Source organism: Callorhinus ursinus, unplaced genomic scaffold (genome assembly GCF_003265705.2).
Source record: "Callorhinus ursinus isolate GAN/ISIS: 27379988/994484 unplaced genomic scaffold, GSC_fseal_2.0 scaffold30, whole genome shotgun sequence".
Taxonomy (NCBI): Eukaryota; Metazoa; Chordata; class Mammalia; order Carnivora; family Otariidae; genus Callorhinus; species Callorhinus ursinus.
In genome coordinates, this window is record NW_027397092.1 from 17553575 (window position 1) to 17574350 (window position 20776).

The 20776-nt window shown below is 48.8% G+C and overlaps 1 protein-coding gene across 1 annotated transcript in view; it reads right to left on the reverse strand.

The window, feature by feature from the left end:
- The window catches only part of FSTL4 (follistatin like 4), a 408583-nt gene that overhangs the window by 380679 nt on the left and 7128 nt on the right, over positions 1-20776 (reverse strand). The window contains exon 2 of the mRNA XM_025860911.2: positions 19863-19998. Coding sequence (XP_025716696.1) covers positions 19863-19988 — 126 coding nt within the window. The 5' untranslated portion in view covers positions 19989-19998. The remainder of the gene's footprint in view (positions 1-19862; positions 19999-20776) is intronic.

Here is a 20776-nt window from a genome sequence, read left to right on the forward strand (position 1 = left end):
GCATCTGTCTCCCCGATGGTCCACACTCATTCATCTCTCACCCCAGCACGGAGCCTGGCATATTATAGACCTTAAATACATTTATTGCAAGAATGGAATTCAGATTATTTCAAGATCTCCTGGTGAGAAATGGGGGGCAAGTGAGGTTCTCCATGAGGGTCACAGAGCACATTGGTTGTCATGGAAGCCTGACTTTCCAAACTTTTCCTTTTTCAGATCACTTTCCACAGAAATAGGGACACCCTGGATGCCTTCCTCATTCTGAGAGGCTTCATGTCCACTAGTTGTCCTACCAAATAAGCATCTCTCCTGCGCTGGCTCGGTTCCAGGAGACCGCATGCTGTAAGAAAATTAAGACCACTTTGCGGGTGTTCAGGGGAGGACAGATGGGAGTGAAGACAGATGGCCTCTGGGAGAAAAGGGGACAGAAGTTCACATTTTAATTATTCATTATACCCTCCAGGTACCAGCCAATAGATGATGTAACTTAGCATCAACCTGTTTAAGATGATATTCAAATCCACCACATTTTTTTTCTCTGTGTCAGCTGTAAGACCAAGATGAGATTTAGAATAATCTATGCCTTAACAAACTAATCTTATACCTAGGAACTAGAAAAAGAACAACAAACAAAACCCCAAACCAGCAGAAGAAAGGGAAAAAATACAGATTAGAGCAGAAATAAGATAGAAATTAAAAAAAAAAAATAGAACATGGGCGCCTGGGTGGCTCAGTTGGTTAAGCACCTGCCTTTCGCTCAGGTCATGATCCTGGAGTCCCTGCATCGAGTCCTGCGTCGGGCTCCCTGCTCAGCAGGGAGTCTGCTTCGCCCTCTGACTCTTCCCCCCTCATGCGTGCCCACTCTCTCTCTCTCTCTCATTCTCTCTCTCTCTCTCAAATAAATAAATAAAATCTTAAAAAAATAAAAAATAAAAAAACAGAACAGGTTGATACAGGAGCTAGTTCTTTGAAACAAAATTCATAAACCTTTACCCAGACTCATCAAAAAGAGAGAGAAAAAAGGACTCAAATAAAATCACAAATGAAAGAAAAGAAATAACAACCAACACCACAGAAATACAAACAATTATGAGAAAATATTACGGAAAATTAGATATCAACAAATTGGACAACTAGAAGAAATGGATAAATTCCTAGAAACATAACCTACCAAAACTGAAGCAGGAAGAAATACACAATCTAAACTGACCAGTTACCAGCAATGAAATTGAATCAGTAATTTAAAAAAAAAACTCCCAACAAACAAAAGTCTAGGACCAGGTGGCCTCACAGGTGAATTCTACCAAACATTTAATGAAGAGCTAATACCTATTCTTCTCAAACTATTCCAAAAAATAGAAGAGGAAGGAAAAATTCCCAATTCATTCTCTGAGGTCGGCATTACCCTGATACCGAAACCAGATAAAGACACCACAAAAAGAAAAGAACTGCAGGCTAATATCTCTGATGACCATAGATGCAAAAACCCTCAACAAAATATTAGCAAACTGAATTCAACAATACATTTTTAAAAAAATTATTCACCACGATCACTTGGGATTATTCCTAGGATGCAAGGGTGATTCAATATTCATAAATCAATCAACATGATACATCATATCAATAAGAGAAAGGATAAAAACCGTATGATCATTTCAACAGATGCAGAAAAAGCATGTGACATACCACAACATCCATTCATGATAAAAAACCCTCAACAAAGTACGTGAAGAGGGAACACATTTCAACATAATATATAACAAAAACACAGCCAACATCATACTCAATGATGAAAAGCTGAGAGCTTTTCCTCTAAGATCAGGAATGAGACAAGGATGTCTACTGTCACCATTTTTATTCAGCACAGTACTCAAGTCCTAGCCACAGCAATAAGACAAGAAAAAGAAATAAAAGGAATCCAAACTGGTAAGGAAGAAGTAAAACTTTCACTATTTGCACATGACATGACACTATATATAGAAAACCCTAAAGACTCCACCAAAAAACTACTAGAACCGATAAACGCATTCAGTAAGGCTGCAGGACACAAAATCAAAGTACAGAAATCCACTGCATTTCTATACATTAATAATGAAGCATCAGAGTGAAATGAAGAAAAAAATCCCATATATAACTGCACCAAAGATAATAAAATACCTAGGAATAAACTTAACCAAGGAGGTGAAAGACCTGCACTCTGAAGACTATTTAGAAACAGAAACAAAAACAAAAAGAGAAAGAGAAAAAAGAAAAGAAAAAAAGGAAAAACAGCTGCCTCCTCCACTGCCCTCAGCACAGTCCTCAGGTCTCATTTCATTCCTCTTTTTTAACATGGAGCATGGGGGAAGGGGTGTCACAGAAAGTACCTGATATAAATGTGCAAAAATTACCAGAGCCACGGTAGGCCTGAGGGTGGGTGACGGGCAAGGGGGAAATGGGGGCCTGCAGGCCAGCCTGGGCGGTGCCTGATGGGAATCAGCTTGAATGTCCCTAAAGTGACAGATGTCTAAGGAAGGGCCAAGTTCTTGCCCTCGAAGGGACAGAGAAGCCTCCTCCATCTCAGCAACCCCACCAGAATCTCTCCTCCTGCTCAGAAACAGGTCCCTCTCCTCCCATCCTCCTGCCTGGCCAGTGGCCCCTCCAACCTCCTGGGCGTCCCCTGCACTCTCCCTTTACCTCTCTTTCCTCACTCCCAGCCTCCACGGGAAGCCTCAGCCTGCTATTCCCACCACCATGAGTCCCCCCCAAGACACTCAGCTCCTCACCCAGGGCTCTTGGCAACGTTCCTGATGGTCTCCTGACATTTATTAACCCCTTCATTCCTTCATGTATTCATTCAGTCCATAACAATTTATTGCCCTGGGAATACAGCAGCACCAAGATAGGCACAGTCTCTGTCCTCATGAAACTTATGATCGGATGTGGAGAGACAGACAGCAATCAAATGAAATTTACAGAATGTGTCAGGGTAAGAAGCACCATGGTCACAAATAAAATAGGGGGGTGCAGAATCACGAAGATAAGAGGGCTGGCTATTTTAGATAGGTGGTCAGGGAGACACACACCCCCCCCCCGCCAGGGGGCTGTGACTACAGTCGAAACCAATCCCTTCGGGGCCTGATCTTCCCTGCTCAGGACCACTCAGTCATCCCTCCTGACCAAGAAGCCAGCCCCACTCTGCATCATCTCCCCTCTCATAGCTGAAGCATCAGCAGTGAGAAGTGGAAACATCTGTCCCAGAAATGGCAGTGAGCATCACAAAGGCAGGCTACGTGTGCTGACCCAGCTCCTTCAACCCTCAGAGCCCCCCCCCCCCGCCGGGAGGAACCTCTCTGATGCCTCTGCACTCCCACGAGCTTCCACCACTGTGCCCTTTGCTCAGTACTTGCTGATTTTTGATTGCTGTCTGAATAAATAATTGGCTGGGGCTCCCAGGGGTACCTGCTTTTGTATAGGGAGATAAATCTCCAAACACACTTTGATTAGAAGGCACTTTCACTGTACCATTATAAAACTTATATTAAAAATGGAACTTAGAGTAGTTTAAATTAAATGAGTTATATATAATTAAAAAGCCTTTAAGGCACAATAAGGATTTTTTTCAATTTTCTTTTATAACAGAATCAAAAAGGAAGAAATGCACCCATGGTCAGCCGAGCTGGATTGCTGTTCACCTAGTAAGTAGCCTGTCTCAGAGTTCCAGGTAAAACCACCAGCGTTCTCCCCCATCCTTAGTCGGGCAGCTCCCTGAGCTTCAGTTTGCTCAGCTGTAGGATGAGATTTAGGGCAGTTCCCACGCGATGCTTGTGAGAACACAACAGGGGTGATCCAAGAACCCTGCACATCACTCCTCAGCTGCAGAAATGCCTGCCCTACATCAACCAGTCCAGGAAGCCAGGCCAGCCTGAATCACCCACACCTCCCAGAAGGGGCCCTGGCTTAGGGCAAAGGCACATGAGAGGTTCGTCCCCCTCCGTCCCCCTGAAGAAGAGATGCTGAGGAGGACAGGAGGGGAGAAGCAGTTGTCCTGTCTGCCTTTCTTCCACAGGCAAGCCCAGGGGTTCCCAAATAGGGATCTTTACACAATCCAGAGCCCGGGCTGTATCCCAGACCAATTAAATGACAATCTCTGGGGCTGGGACCCAGGCATCAGTATTTTTGGAAACTACCCAGGGGATCCCTACGTGAGGACATATTTAGGAACCACTGGGCCAACTAAATCCCTTACACACTCTCTCCCTCCAATTAGGCTCATACTTCCCAGGTCACTGCTACTTACGGTGATGCCGGGGAGTGCCTGATGGACTGGCACAGCTTCCCCAAGTGCGAGCACGGCTCTCTCCGGAGGACATGGTGTCATGGGCACACGAACTGTACAGAGTGGTGCCAATTCTCTTTCCCAGCAAGATTAAGCAAAGCCAGGGAGATGGCCCAGGCAGGTTGTACCCTGTTTCCATAGGCAGCGATGCCACCCCACCATGCAGGTCTCAGCAGAGCTCAGCAGCCACTGGGTGCAGGAGGGGTAGGACAGGCTCATCACCCGGCGCTGACAGGCTTCTCCAAAGAGGGAGAGATGGCTTGGCTGGCCTGGAGCATTCGAGCTGGCTTTGTGCAGCCACGGGCCCCCCGGCACATGGAGTAAGCGGCTACAAGGTGCTGGCCTCTGGGAGCTTTGGTTTCCTTGGCTTTAAGAGGAGACTCAGGGCGGTGGCCAGGAGATGGTGGTGAGAAGTGAGAGGGAAGCCAAGAGCACCCCATGTCAGCGGTAGCTCACCAGTGTCCACCCGCAGACAGCATCCTGGGCATGTCAGGTAGCCCTGTGGCCCAGCCCTGACCATAGCGCCCAGAACGCTCGGCAAGGTCTCAGCGCCTCTGGCGCCAAGGCGGGCGAGCAATGACAACGATGGATAGAGTGGTGGGAAGTCTCCAGGGGTTGGCATATGTCAACTGTAGACCATCAGCACCCGGCCATAGCGGCCCCCTCCCACCTCTTCTTAGGCCCACCCCAGGCTGTCACGCCTGACCTTCTCGCTCCAGCACAACTAAATGCCAGGATTCCTTCCCCTTGGAGTCCGTCGTGTAACCTGGTCACCACAACAGGGAATCTCGCCTCCTCGCCCAGGCCCCAGAGCCCCGCTTCTGGAAGGGAGACTGCGTTTACTGACCCTTGGCAACCTCCCAAGGCCAGTTCTTGGAAGCAGAAACAGAGACCACCACACATCATCACGCTTAGGTCTCCACCCAGAGCCCAAACCCCCACCACCCCACAGACACAAGCACAGCAGTGGGTCTCGTCAGGCCGTGCCCCGCATGGGGGCAGATGCTCAGGGACACACACTAGGTGTGTGCGTATGGCTACAAGGCCCCACCAGACCCCCTGGTAGAACTGGGAGGTAAGAGTCAAAGACCTGTTCACTCAGCTAGCATCAGTGGCTTCCCTGTAGGCCTTTTCCCACCATAGGAGAAGGGAAGAAAAAGGTGTACGTGCTGGGACGACAGGGGGTGAGTAAGGGCAGGACGTGCTCTGCCACTCCCCACAGGGACCATCAAGAAACTGCCCCACAGCCCGGTCCCTGAGGCTACCTCAAGCTCTGCTGTCCCCTGGGAGGTGGGGAAGCGTTATCTGATGTGATAGGGTCTGCTTCGGCTTTCAAAGCTCCGTGCCATCAAATGTCCTTTCCTTAGCCTCAAAAATATGTGTAGATGGGTGGTAACAACACAAGGCTGTGGTTAAGAGCATAAGTGGGACAATGAGAATGCCAGGGGCCCGCTCTAGCTCCACTGTGTAAAATTCGAGAGACCTCAAACAGCTCACCTACGCTCTTGAAGCCTCAGTTTCCAGATCTTTAAAATAAGCAAGTGAATAGGACCTCATAGAATCTTTTTAAGTCAGTGAAGTAATCCACTTAAGGCTTTGACAAAATGGCAGCCATTTATTAATGTTATCATCATTAATAGCTATGGAATTCAGAGAATTCTGTATCAGGAATCAGAATTCCTACAAAGAATCTCCTTTTTCCTGTAAGGAATGGATGAGACGGGTCATTCAGACTTCCAAAGGCCACCTTCCTCTGTCATCCCCATCTGTGAGGTGTCTCTCATTCCCTAATATTCCATAATTCTTGGTCATACAGAAACAAACATCACTGGAAAAAAAAAAAAAGTTCCTAATGCAACAAGACTTTGCACCTGGCTGGGAGCAAAGCTCAGCCCCACAACTGGGAGGTTGTTTATCGCATCTTGTCTTCCATGATGACCGGCCTACTTATTCCACAACAGCTTAATTGTGATGTTGCTCGCTGGATTCCATAGGGCAACAGAGTCTCTTAGACGAGATGTCTGGAAAAGCTAGGACTCTCCCCCATATGGAGCCCTTCCTTCCCAAAAAACAATTCCAGCTAAACCCCAAAGTACCTGTACTAAGGAGCTTCCTGCAGCCACAGGTTACGGGACTCTGGAGTCACGGGGCCACAGTCAAGCCCCACAGCCTACTCCCCCGTTCAGTCGGCTTGGTGGGCAGGGTGTGGACACGGGCCCTGGGCGTCAGGAGCACAGGCCTCGGGAGGTGGGGGGGGGGTCAGGGGGGTGACTGGCGAGACGTGGGTCAGCCCTTGGAGGTCAGGCATTTTGGAGAGCCCATCTGCTGGGATAACCTAGGCATGGGTAGGGCTTCTGAGCCGCCTCGTGCACACAGGCCAGGTTGGTGTGGCGAGCGTGGAGGGGGAGGGCACCAGTGAGTCAAACGGAACCAAGAGGGAAGACAGCACAAGAGCAAAGAATTAAGACCACGTGGCAGGCCGTCTTAACCTCCTTCCCCGCGTTCAAGATTGGAAAGCTCAACTCCATAAATTGCCTATACTTGGGAAAATCTCAGCTCCTGCCGCTCAGAGTACTGAGAGGGTGGAGGTGGGCTCCTCAGCCTCGCCACCTCTCTCCCCACTTTAACTTGCCTTCCCACCCCCTCACTAGAGCCTCGCAGGCCTGCTCCCATACCCTTGCTCAGAGTTCCCAAATGTCCCCTCAGACTTGTCTTCTGGCTTCTCCAAGTGGCACCAACCAGGTTCTCTCCAAGCCAGACTTGTCTTCTGGCTTCTCCAAGTGGCGCCAACCAGGTTCTCAGAGACTAGCCCCGGGCTGAGCGGTCCCAGGCCCTGGAGCTGTAGGTTTGTGGGGGAGCAGAGCCAGGGCCTCAGGGGCCTAAGAGTCCAGCGTGAGGGCCATAGGAAGGCATGTACGGCTCCATGAGAGGAGAGGCAGGGGACAGAGAAACAGAAATGGGAGAAGGTGCGGCTGGAAGTAGCAAGATGACAGGCAGCCTGTGGTGCACTCCAGGACATCTCCGGGGCCCCAGGATAACCCTTCACTGGACGTGAGCACAGAGGAAGGTGATTCTGCTCCTGGCCATCAAAGAGTCCTCAATCAATCACTCTGACTGGGGGCTTGGATATCCACCCCACATCTCTTCTCTCTCCCTTCCCACCAGATAGGGTCCTATGCCAACATCCATCTATACTCCAGGCTTCCTCCTCCCGACATACTTAAGTACTCCACCCGCACACATCTCCACCAGCCACTCTGAGGCTCTCCCACCTCCACGAGGTCCTTCCCAACCCCACTCCCCCCAGTACCTCTCCACTCGAAACTCCCATGTCACCCATGGTTTGGCCCACACTGCTGACGGAACAGGACTTTTATTAACTGCCCAGCATACTGCGAGGATACAGATGAGTTCTTAAAGGGCTCTTTGTGGTTATTCTTTCTCCTTTCTCATAATCCCATGGTGAGACATCTGCCCATGCAGAGGAATTTCCTGGAGATTGCCGCTCATGACCATCTTTTCTTGTAACCTAAGAACAGTCACTTGGAATGAGATTAGGTTTGAATTTTATTATAGATATTCACCTACAATGTATAACGCGTCACAGATAGCTTTGTTCTAGCCCGCATGGCCACAGAAGTGTTTTCATTACTAAAAGTTACCAAACCAATGGATGCAACCTAGCTGGACAAGCATAGACACGCAGCTCAGGGCGGGGCTCGGGTGCTAGAGCTAAGTCTTCCGGTAGAACAGTCCAGGCCCTGGGCTGGTAAGGCCCCTGCTGTGGTGCCGCAAGCTCCATGAGCAGCTACCCTACCCCACAGCCAGCCTCGTCCTCCGGGGGTGGGGGGACATCCGGGAGGCACTGGGCCAACAAGAAGGACGTGGTCGCATCAGGTAGGACCACCTTTGGAGAGGGTATAGAGCCCTGTTTTGGTGAACAAGTTCTGGAAGCTTGTGGGGTTGGGGGTGCTCTGGTTGAAATTCTGAGCCCTGGACCCCATGGGGCTACTGCAGTCACCGCTAAGTCCAGTCTATGTGGGGGACACTCTGACACTCCAGCTGCTGCTAGCCTCCAACCCACCGTCTGAGGGCTCAAGAGCATCAAGTCATGGGTTCGGACCGACCTGTGACAGTGGATCTGCCATCAGTCACATCCGCTCAGCTAAGGGGGGGTGTGGACCACGAGAACAAGCATCCTGCCCAGGCTGGGGTGAAGGAATAGGGCTAGGGAAGGCAGGAGCTACTTCCTTCTTTATTACTCAATAAATGTACCTAATTTCCTTTAGGCTACAGGTGAGAAATTAACTTGATCACTATGCACAGGTAATAAAAGATCAACAACTGACACAGGTGTTTAATTCCTTCCGCTGATGCAGCTTCTGTTCAGCAAGAGTCAGCTGCTCTGACCCCCTCCCAATCCCGAGCTGACAGATGACCAGATGTCCCAGGTGACCCAGACAGCCCAGGACCCAGATACCCATACTGGGTAGTTACATAGCGTCCTGAGAGGCGTGCCTTCAAGTGGGAAGTTCTGTTTGGGGACACAAAGACACACTCTTAAGCTATACTGGGCAGGGGATGAACACCCAAGCACGAGGCAGAGAATCCCATTCTTCACAGCCAAATGCTAAGGGGAAAACAACAGCATATGTAACAACCAAACAGAAAAGAGTGGAGAAGGAGAAGGAGGAACCGTGGGGCATATTCTAGAAGCACTCCAATTAGAACATCTGTCTGGCAGGCCGCTCCCATTTGACATCTCCCAGCGTGCCCACATCAAAGCCTATTTCACTGCAAGGGACAGACAAGATGTGGCATCAGCAGAACCACAGAAACCTGAGGTCTTTCCTATAGAGGAAGTATCTGAGCAGGTTTTAAATGCAAGGCTAGAAATAAGTGGGAAAAGAGCTGTGTTTTCTTCATTTAGAGAGCAACATGTGAATGGCAGAACAGCTTAAACAAGTTTTTATTCCAATTGTCCTAAGACAAGTGTCAAGAAAACCACCTAGAGCCTTACACCCATTTAATGACACCTCCAAAGAGAACTCCGTTCCCACTGCCCTCAATCCCTTCCTCTTTTCGTGGGGCCATGTAGCAGCTACCCTCCCTGGAGCCACAGGCTATTTTTGCCGACGCTGAAATTTCTAAACACAAACAGAACATCCTGCTGGAGTTTTGCTGGAGTTTACATTTCATTCTCTGGGTTCCCATTTGGGGCGAGGTTGGGATGTGCCTGCCACACTCGAGCTGGCTCCCTGGCAGAAGGGACAGCCGGGGCCAGGCAGGCACCCGCAACCACTGTAGAGAGGGGACTGTAAGTAGGTCAGGGGTTTCACCCCCTCCCACACTCAGAGCCTACAGGACTCTCTTGAGCCTCTACTAATTCAGTGAGGATACTGGGAATTGGGACAAGACCCTACTCTAAGTGGACACTGAAGACAGTCACGTCTTTCCCGGGGCTCCTTTCGTAAGGGGTCCTAGAAAGTCAAGTCACCTTGACTGAGGCAAAGATAGGACCGGAGATACTTTGGGAACAGAGCACGCAAGGACCAGTTTGAGCGGGTAGATTCGGCCTCAGCAGGAAAAAGCAACTATTGGGTTTTAAAACAGTAACTACACTGGAGGATAAAGGGGAAAGGTAGAACGTACAAAGTTTGGTGAGCAGAGCGGGGAGGACGGCAGCCATTTCTCCTCAGAGCCCAGAGAGCTGCCTGCAGCTGGAGCTCGCCCCACTGGCAGCCAGGCTACCAGGAGCTCAGAGAAGGACTCAGCCTGAGCAAGGAGAGGGGTATTGTCAGAAAAGCAAGCCATGCTTCAGAGGCCCGGGCCCCTGGCTGGGGCCGAGTCCCGGCTCCCCAAGTTGGCCGCTCTCACCGCGGTTGCTGGGCCAGGCTGCCAAGACCCTCACGGAGGAGTAGGTGGCCAGCAGAAGTGTTTCTTGAGCCACTACAGACGACGTGAGTGGCTCACGGGTGATCAGTGGTGTTCTCTGGGGAAGACTTCTGTGACAAACAGGGCCAACTGCTTCCCTTCTCAACTCTGAAAAGTATATACACGCACACACACGCTTCCTGAGTCTAGACCCAGAATAACTAAAAGCTTAGACTGTACAGTATTTTAACAAAAGTAACAGAGGCAAGGTTTGTATTCTAGCTGAGACCTCCAGAAAGATTTCAACTTGAACTCAACACCCTCTTGGAACAACAAAGAGAGGGGAAAACCAAGGACTAGATCTCCAAATGAACCATCAGGCAATTACCAGGTACTTTCCCGGAACTTACGGTCTCTCAGGCAGTTCCCTGTTGGCCACCACCAGCCTCCCACCAGCACCAGTTTGTCCTCAGCCCTCCCCCATGCACAATGGAGGTGAAAAGCACTCTTTGATTGAGGGAAAAACTGAACCACATGGGCCACTCATCCTCCATTCTCTATTCTACCTCTAGTAGGAGTAAAATAAAACTGCCTTACGACGTGCATGGAACTGGAGGGTGTCATGCTGAGTGAAATAAGTCCATCAGAGGAAAGACATGTATCATAGGACCTCACTGATATGAGGAATTCTTCATCTCAGGAAACAAACGGAGGGTTGCTGGAGTGGTGGGGGGTGGGAGGGAGGGGGTGGCTGGGTGATAGACATTGGGGAGGGTATGTGCTATGGTGAGCGCTGTGAATTGTGCAAGACTGTTGAATCACAGATCTGTACCTCTGCAACAAATAATGCAAGAGATGTTAAGAAAAAAAAAAAGAAGAAGAAGATAGCAGGAGGGGAAGAATGAAGGGGAGTAAGTTGGAGGGAGAGACGAACCATGAGAGACGATGGACTCTGAGAAACAAATGGAGGGTTCTAGAGGGGAGGGGGGTGGGGGGATGGGTTAGCCTGGTGATGGGTATTAAAGAGGGCATGTTCTGCGTGGAGCACTGGGTGTTATGCACAAACAATGAAGCATGGAACACTACATCCAAAACTAATGATGTAATGTATGGTGATTAACATAACAATAAAAAATTATAAAAAAAAATAAAACTGCCTTTTATTAGAAGACACACCAACCAAATAGCAGTGGTGTGCCATTTTTCATGAGCCGATTAAAGAGATGGCGAAGAAACTTTAAAAACCAGGAACAAGAAACCCCGTACCCCAATTTTCCTTTACAACCCAGACACACCTGTCACTTTGACAGAGAGAAGGACCTGGATGGAACACTGAACGCCTCTGTGCAGGCGGACTCCCCCACCTACGCAGAGGGCACAAGGGCCTCTTTGTGGGAGGAGCACCCATCTTCCCTAGCGTGGAGCTACGTCTTTCCAGCCTTGAAAGTCAGACAGATAACACAGAGCACAACACTGGACCTGTGTCTGGGGACCTGGCATCTCAGCGTGGCTTGGACCCCAGCTCACCAGGAAGTGCCAGGCCACACGACCAGGTGCTTCTATGGGCCTCCATTCACAATGATCTTAGACCAACGTTTCTGTGATCCACAGGTGCACTGGGACAGGTCTTCAGACACCTACACGGGCAACGCAGAATGTGCCAGTGGGAGGCTCCTGTGGGACGCACCGCCCTTGGTTCTGGGAGTATGGCCTTTCATTTCTTGCATAAATAAAAATTAATAAATAAGAACATGAGTAAGGAGGTAACAGGAGTTCTAGGTAGTACCTTTATCTTTAAAAAAAAAAAATTTTTCGTTTCTCCACTCTGTGAGATCAGAAAGTCTAGGAGCCATTTCTCTGGGTGCTTTCCCAGCACACAGTGCATATTGAGACCCTGCTACACAACGAAGAAGACTCCGTTCAAGCTCCTCTCCAGCTCAGTATTCTGAGGACTTTCTCCCCCTCTGGGGGACACCCGCAGGGCGCCCGAGTCTGTGCCATCAGCACACACTGCGGTAAAGCCTTCTTTGCTTGTTTGTTTTTTTTAAAGATTTTATTTATTTATTTGTCAGAGAGAAAGAGAGAGAGCGAGAGGGAGAGCGAGTGCACAAGCAGGGGGAGCTGCAGGCAGAGGGAGAAGCAGGCTCCCTGCTGAGCAAGGAGCCTGATGCGGGACTCGATCCCAGGACCCCGAGATCATGACCTGAGCCGAAGGCAGACGCTTAACCAACTGAGCCACCCAGGCGCCCCAGTAAAGCCTTCTTTGAACTCAGGTCTGTACAGAGGGACGGGAGAGCAACGGTGGTCAAAGAGACCCCAGATGGTCACCACGCCACCCCCAGCCAAACTCCTCCCTGCTATCGCTTCCCAAATGGGAACACACAAGGTGACTTGAGACACACAAGGATGGGCCAAACCTTCCAACTTCACATGTGCTGGAGGGCCTTACAAAAATAAAGAAACAACACTTAAAATGCTCACCACATGGTGTAAAAGGCCCACTCAGCAGCCATAAAATTAAGATGGGTAGACGACCTGAAGGCGATCTGAGGTGGCATCCTGGCTACCCTCTCACTTTTCACACGAGTAAACAGAGGCCAGGGAGTACAAGGGAGTGTCTCAGGCCCATGGAGCTAGTTTGTGCCAGGCTGGACCTGGAACACAGAACCCAAATGAGATCCTGTGTTCTCATCTAGAAATACGCTGCCTTGGGCAGACTGCACTTCTGAGTTAGAAGGTTTCTAGGGGCCTTATGCGGCTCTGCCTGGTTCTCCCCGGTGGGGCATCTTCCAAGTCTTGGAAGTGGGCCAAAGGGCTAATGGGCTTTACTCTGGACTGCAGAGAGGTAACCAGCCCATGAAACAGGTGGCTCACTAGCATTTGGGACATGCCAGATGTTGTCTCCAGCTCAAATGCCAGAGCTGGGCACTTCTACTCACTAACCGACCCAACAAACATACTTACTTCAGAGCTCCCTGCCTCCACCCCTCCCCTCCCATCCCCACTGCCCCCTTCCACTTCTGTCTGACCTGACTACAACACAGATCCTACCCTCGGGAGCTGCTTCCTCCAAAATGTGACAGTCTGACACCATCCCTGGGAGGAGAGGAGGAAGCCCCAGGTAAACCACTAGCTGCCCCTCCCCGACAGGCCCCCACCAGAATTCTATTCCCCCCCCACACACACTGCGGGGGTTTATTCACAGCTGGATTCTGCGTCACCACTCCCTAATAAGCCCAGAAGTGCTGTCAGGGAAACAGACTTTAAAATTAAACTAAAGTGAAGTTAATTTTATTTTCTGAATTTCAGATAGTCCTTGCAACACCCTAGCACAGCATGGGGCTAGGAGCTGCTGGTCTGCAGGGTTGGCTGGTGGCTCCATCAAGACCAAATATTCAATGAGAATACCCAGGTTTTACTTTTTTAAAAAAAACCTCTTAGTATCGGGACCAGGATCAGGAGGAAAGAGATCGGGTTTCTCTTGGTCCATGACTCCGGACCCAAGGGAAGGCCTAAGGCCAAAAAGCAAGTATGTGTGGCCACCCATCAAGAGAGAGGCCAGGCCGTATGGACAGGTGGCTTCTTGGCCAGAGGGGCAGGCTTCCTCCTCCCCACACCAGTGTACCTGGGTCTCACTGCAGGTAGCTCAGGTGCTACCTGCTCTGAGTACAGGGCCCATCTCATTCTATCCCCTCCATTTCTGGCACCAGTGCCCTCCATCCCCCCAGTGGCTGCAGACAAGACAAGGCCCAGGAGACTCATAGCAGAAACCACGGTGGCGGAAGCAGAAGGACAACGGCCCTGGCTTGGCAGGACAGAAGATACAGCCCACTCACGTGGAGCCTGTTAGAGTCTGTCTGACACCATCATGGCATTTACTTCTCTCTAAATGGTAAACAAGAGAGATAACCCACGAGTCATAGAGAATAAATCAAGCAGATGATTGGGGCCTGGCAGATTTAATGCTGCCAACTCCCCGAAAAATGGAAATCAGAGCCCCATTTACAACACATGGCCTGATGTCCTGATTGCAAGGGTGGAAAGTTTCCTACAGAAGCATAGATTATTTAGCAGCAGAGGCATTAAAAAAAAGTAGATGAGTAAATGCTAAATTAAGAGGAAGAAGAATAATGGCTTTCTGTGAACTCACAAATGTTCATTTTCCTGGGTCACAGAACTTTTCAGAGCCAACGAAAACTCTATTGACTACGATCTCAAACTACGCCAGGGGCCCACCGTGCACTAACCGGTACACGGGGGGAGGCTTGCCGGGAGCAGTGAGAGAGGAGAAACCTCCAACGCGAAGATAGACAGTGACTTGCCCTGTCCGAGAATAAACACATAAACAAGACCCTCAAACACCACACCAGCCCGGCAGGTGCATCCCCAGAAGAGCCTGGCTGGGCCCTGGGGACAGGAACTGGGCAGGACACCAGTACAGGTGACAGGGAGACAGTGATGGGTGGGAGCACGGGAGTGTGGGCAGACCCTCGGGATTTAAATCGCCTACCCACAAGCCAGTGAGGAACCCTGCATACAGAGAACCAAGTTTACCTGTCCACCTGCTAGCTTCAAAATAGGTGAAAAAGACTCTGAAAGCCAGGCTACTTCACTCCACCGCTCCCCTCGCCCACCTGCCCGCCTAGTGTGAAGCTATTTCCCAGCAGGACTGCAGCCTGTACATTCCTCTCCTTTTGCTGATGACAGGCAGCCTCATCATACTGACAAAAGCTTAAAAAAAAAAAAAAAGGCTGGGGTTCATCACCAAATGGAATCTCCTTCTTGGATGTGTGCAGGCAGGGTATGGGGGACTCCTCTATGCCTTTTCTGCCCAGCGTCCCCTGGGACCAGAAGTATCAGCCTCACCTGGAGTGGATGAGAAATGCAGAATCTCAGGACCTACCCAGATCTACTGCATCAGCATTTTAACAGGACCCCCGGCTCTTTGAAAGCCCACTGAAGTTCAAGAGAGCCTGGTGTAGGGCACAGCCCGCACTAACTCTAGAGGTGGGAACCAGCTCCTCCACCCCCCTCCCCCAGGAACTTGGGAGTACTTGCCACCATCTTCCACCAAGAATACTACGGATTTACTTACACATCTGCAGATGGCAGGTTGTATTCTCCCAACCTGAGCTGAGAAACTAAAAATCCACACCCTCTAACAGAGAATTATCAGTAGAGAGCCATGCCTGAATATTCCAGAATCAGAGAAGAAGCCGCCCCCCCAGCCCCCATGCCAGTTCTACAGCTGCACAGAGGTCCTGGATCCTCCAAGAGGGGTGCAGCCCGCAGTCCCACACCCCAGGGAAAGCCCACTCAGGCCTCTTGCTCAGACAGCTCACCCAGAAGCTCATCGTGGCAAGCCAGTTAAATGCTGGAGTTAGCACCGCTGAGTGTCTAGGAATGGGGACTCCACAGAAAACATCCATAAGAGATGAGCACAGGTCTACAGATGAGGGTCAGAAAATACCAGCCCGGACCCCAGCTGTTCACAGGGAGAAGGGAGGTGGTTTCCCCACACCCACAGACTGAGGGGCAAGAGGAAGGGGAAGTGAATAATGGATGCCTCAAAGCCTACAAGAAGATCAGCTACTCTCCCAGTCACCAATCAGAAGAGTGAGGCATGAGTTGGGGGTGGGGAGGAGACCATAACTAGAAAGAGCATTGTCTTAAATTCAATCAACTATGTAAGAACAGTGACACTGATTCAAGAAAAGAAATATTTTTAAAAAAAAAACTAGTGCCCGGGGGGCGCCTGGGTGGCTCAGTCGTTAAGCGTCTGCCTTCGGCTCAGGTCATGATCCCAGGGTCCTGGGTTCGAGCCCCGCATCGGGCTCCCTGCTCAGCGGGAAGCCTGCTTCTCCCTCTCCCACGCCCCCTGCTTATGTTCCCTCTCTCACTGTGTCTCTCTCTGTCAAATAAATAAATCTTTTTAAAAAATTAGTGCCCAGTCTTAGCAGCCCCCATCCTCCTCAACGCCAGACCAATATAAAAGGGAGCCAGGGTGCTCCAGATCTCTGCATTAGAAGCCACCCTGACCCAGGGACGGGAGCGCCCCTGAGTGCAGTCAGCGGCACCTAGGACCAACACGTGCAGGAAGGGCAAAGGGCTGTTTTGTGCTTTCTTAGGCTGACTCCTGGGGTTAGGGAGGTGGGTGACCACCCTGATTACTGAGACCACTGGATACATTTATTCCTCGAAGACTTCCCTCTGAGAGCTTGCACACATTGAAAACATTGGGTATCTGATCTCAAAGCCCCTCCCTTGTCTGTAAGCACTGAGGCATATGAGGTTAACAATTTTAAAGGAACCTCCACATTTGTAGTTATTCAGTGCAGGACTAGAAACTGTGGGTCGGAGCAGTGTAGAGAAGGCACAGCAGAATACATGAAGGACGCATAAGGCTGTGAATGGCCACCATCCATTCCCAGGCCCCAGAGAACGGAGGGAACACAGCGTCCAGGGCTCAAAGGTAGGGGGGACCCTCCCACAAATGTCTGCCCCTCAGGAGGGGGCAGGTCCCTGGGGCTGTCCCTCTCACTTTCCTGGTCTCCCCAAATATAAAATTCTACCAATACTGATTTTAGTCCTGAATTTATCTTGGCCAGAGTATAGGGGAAAGGGAGAAATTTTAGTTATTTTAGAATTTCGTTGAGTCATAGGTCTCAGAATTGTTTCCTCTGAATTCAGAAGTTCATCAGTATTCTACGCCACAGTCTGCCACTCAGCTCTTATTAAAGAGGCACTCCACCCAGCTCCATTTCTTTTCATCTACATTTGTAAAATGATAAACTCCTTGAAGCTATTTCAACTGCAGTCTTTGTACATAAAACAATAATTTAACAAAACTTACATATGCTATCATTGCTTTAAGAATGCGTGAACACACACATGCACTGGTCATTTAATTCTTACTTACCCTTAGGACACTCAAGTAATTGGTGTAATAACTTTAAAGGGAAGTCAAATCTTATTAATGCTTTCCAAGTACTTTAAAAATCTGAAGTCAATAAATGTTTTTGTAAAGTACTATTAGCAGGAAGAAAACATACACAGAAACACTTTACCACTTAGGTCCTGAAGAGGTTTTCTGATTAATTTATGGAGTCTCAGGAAACTCAGTTGGTTATGATTCTTCCAGAAAGTAAGACGGTCTGAGGAAACTGCGAGAGGAGTTTAGTATAGTTTGGCAGTCAGCTCTGGATGCATTAATAGCTGCAATTCAAAGAAGAAACTGCCCAGAAGCTCTAACATACAAGGAGCACCCTGGACGTTGATGAGCGACAAGCCTGGCCTGCAAGCTGCTTACAGGATGGCTGGGGGCACCATTCATGTCCCCACTGGACATGCACCTGCTGTGCAAGGGAGGGTTATCACACATGGAAATAACTGACTGTCTAGACTGAGTTTTGAAAGCGCTAGAGTGACTTCACGACTAGTACTAAATGTTGAATACCAATCAACTCAAAAACACAAGGAGTCTCTCTTTTGCTCTGAAAATTATTAGACATAGAAAGGAAGAGGAACATAGATAACATAGGCTTCCTCTGTATGCTAAAGTAAAAATATGAGTTAAAAAAAAAAAAGAAGGACTAGTTCAGAACAAGACATCAAATGTGACCAAAGCGTACTCAAAGAAAGTTCCAGAGAAAAGTAAGAACCAGAGCTGGGCCTTGGAGGAGAGGAGTCAGCCATGGGGGAAGAAGCGACAGCATCCCAGACATGAGGATGCTAGTGAAGAATGGCATAGAGAGGCCATACATGGAGCGTGGGCAGCATCAGCAAGCAGTTCAGTTATGTATCCATGTTTTGCTCTGTCTGAACCTTTGCTGAGGCCGTCCTGTATCCTAGGCCCATCCGCATGGTCATCAGCTCATTTCATCATTGATAAAAGTAAAATACTCCACGAGTAGACGTTATTACACTTGGCAAAAATGCAATCCACCACGAACACTGGATCAACAGGGCAGCTCTTCTGCGTTTGGAGTCTATATGGGCATCACTTCCTTTTCCCTAAGCAGCATGAGGCCTGGAACTGGGAGACAGTTTCATCTCCTGGGCTCTGTCCTGATGGGGTTAGAAAAACAACACGCCCAAAACTAACCAACAAAAAGCCTTCCTGCCTCAGAATGAGCGCTATCTGCTCTCTCTCCATGGTGCACCAAGTGTCAGGCTGTTAGCAGCTAAGACAAAGATGCCCTTGGTTGATATTAACTTACCTTCACTTTACCTCCAGCTAAATCCTACCTTAATTGGTGTGACTCGTTTAATTGAAATAAGGCAATTTAAAACAGTGGGCCAATGAGCCCCAATAGTAAGAAGACTAAAAAAAGCTTATCTGTGTGTTTGCCTGTTTGCTTTGCTATTAAATATTCAACAATATATTTGTAGGATCCTTTTCCCTCTGTGTGAATATGATTAAGCCATCCCATATGGGAAATGCTGTGCTGGCTAGCAAGTCAGCCTCCAGGCTCTTTCAAAAGACCATTAAGTCGCATCCTTCATGGACTGTGATGGGAGAGATAGTGATGCTCTTCAATCATCTGCTCACCACAAAAGGAAGCCACGTGAACCTCAGCAGCAAACGTGGGCATTCAACAACTTCTGAAGCTCCCCAGAGATTAAGGTTTGTAAGTCTGGGATTGCATTACGATTAAGTAATAATGAGAAAGAAATCATGTCCTTTGATCAAATCATGCATTAATCCTACCAACCATACACTGTGTGTCATTATTCACTCTCTGGTAATGTTGGCTTTTGGAGGTAATTTTTCCCTCTCATTCCACAGGACAGGAAACAAGCACACAGACAAGAGGTAGGGCGTGTACCAGGAGGGCAGTGCAAGCTGAAATGGCCTGAGAAGCTGTTGGGTAAGACTGTGTATTTACCGTGTCATCAAGAAAATCCCAGGTAGCTTTAATGAAGGGTGTAGTCTTTTCTTAGGGTCTGGCACATACAAAGCATTTTCTGCAGAGAAACTTTTCCCCTCACGAGCCCCGAATTCCTCAGGCCTACTACCTGAGCAGGGCTAGGGTGCAGCTTATGTATCCTCTCCAGTACTTAAGACCAAGTTCGCTAAGCAATTAGCAGTGTAACGAGACTCTCTAGGGAGGCATTTGAGAATAAGTTTTTCAAGCACTTTAGTAGCATTTATATATACCTCACATGCCATTAATCATTCTTATCTGTTCATTAAGAGAGTCTCCCTTAGGACCCCTACTTGCCAGTTCTTTCTCAGCCTGGTTCTTTTTATCTGGGTACGTGAAAAGGAGTCTCTCTCTTTTAAAACACATTTTATAATTAAAAGACTTCATTAATTCACATGGGTGTGCTCCACCATTGAGTCTGCATTTTCAGAGTTTTATTAAATATACAAAAAGGCCATTCTCTCGAGGGTCTTTGTGGAAGACAAACCATTCAACTAAAGCTTGGTTTTAGAACACATTTTCAGCATTGCAGAGATTTTAGACTATTACTTACAGCGTGATATAAAACCTCCTGTCCAGACCAATGCATGTTGTATCTTTCTGTCCCCTACCAACAAGGGGGAACAATTTAAATTCACACTGCAATCTAACTGATATAAACCAAAGGTAGAGAAGAAGTCAGATATGCTAATACTGAAACGCAGCAAGTTTTAAGTGTCCTATCAGGAGTTATGTGACTATACCTCCATCTGTGGCTCACCCACACCCATGTTCAGGCCTCTGCTGGGTCCTGGGTCCATCCATCCCAGCCCAGAGGGCAGAGAGGCCCCAAGCAGCACGAGATGCAGCCATAAGCGTCCTGGTTTCATTTCGTGGACTCTGTTGAGAAAATGACAAATGTTCAGAATTAAGCATTGCAAAATATAAGCACATCACAGGGCGGGTAGGGAGAACTTGTACTCCAGAATCAGAGACACCAGAGTTTAAATCCTACCAGCGACCCTTCTGTTCCACTTTGGAGAAGTTCTAGTACTTCTGAATCTTAGTCGATTCACCTCTAAAACCGGGTCAACGGTAGGTATTTCATAGGGTTGCAGTGAGGGTCGAAGAAGTCAGCATCAGACACAAAGTTAACAACTCTAAAATGCTAGCGGTTATGTGGAAACCCACCCAATACACCAGCTACCACTCTAACTACAAGAACAAGCGAGGGTGGAGGAGCTGTGTCACTCTGTTCAGTTACTGCACAGCCATGCTTCAGTCTCTTCAGAAAGCCTTGGGGGTTGGGCACACAATTAGTGCACAAGAAATACCGAGGAGGAATTACGTTAAATGTGTGGCGCCCTGTTTGTGGCTGATGACTCAGTTTACAAGATGGCGAGCTTCCAAAGGGCATGTTAGGCTCAATATTTTCCTTTCAAGACTGTTCCTTCCTGCAGAGGAATTCAAACACCCACTGGATAATGGAATTTCAATAACCTTTAAGGTGGTTCCTGAAGCTCATGTGGTAAGAGGTCTGAAGTCCTAGAAGACGAGAAATGGGCAATTCAAAGTAATCAAAGAAGTACGTGGATGAAAAAACTAAGGATCAGCGACACCAGATACCCAACTCCCTGTCATGTGCTGGGGTGCGAATGGGACAAGGACACAGGCTAGT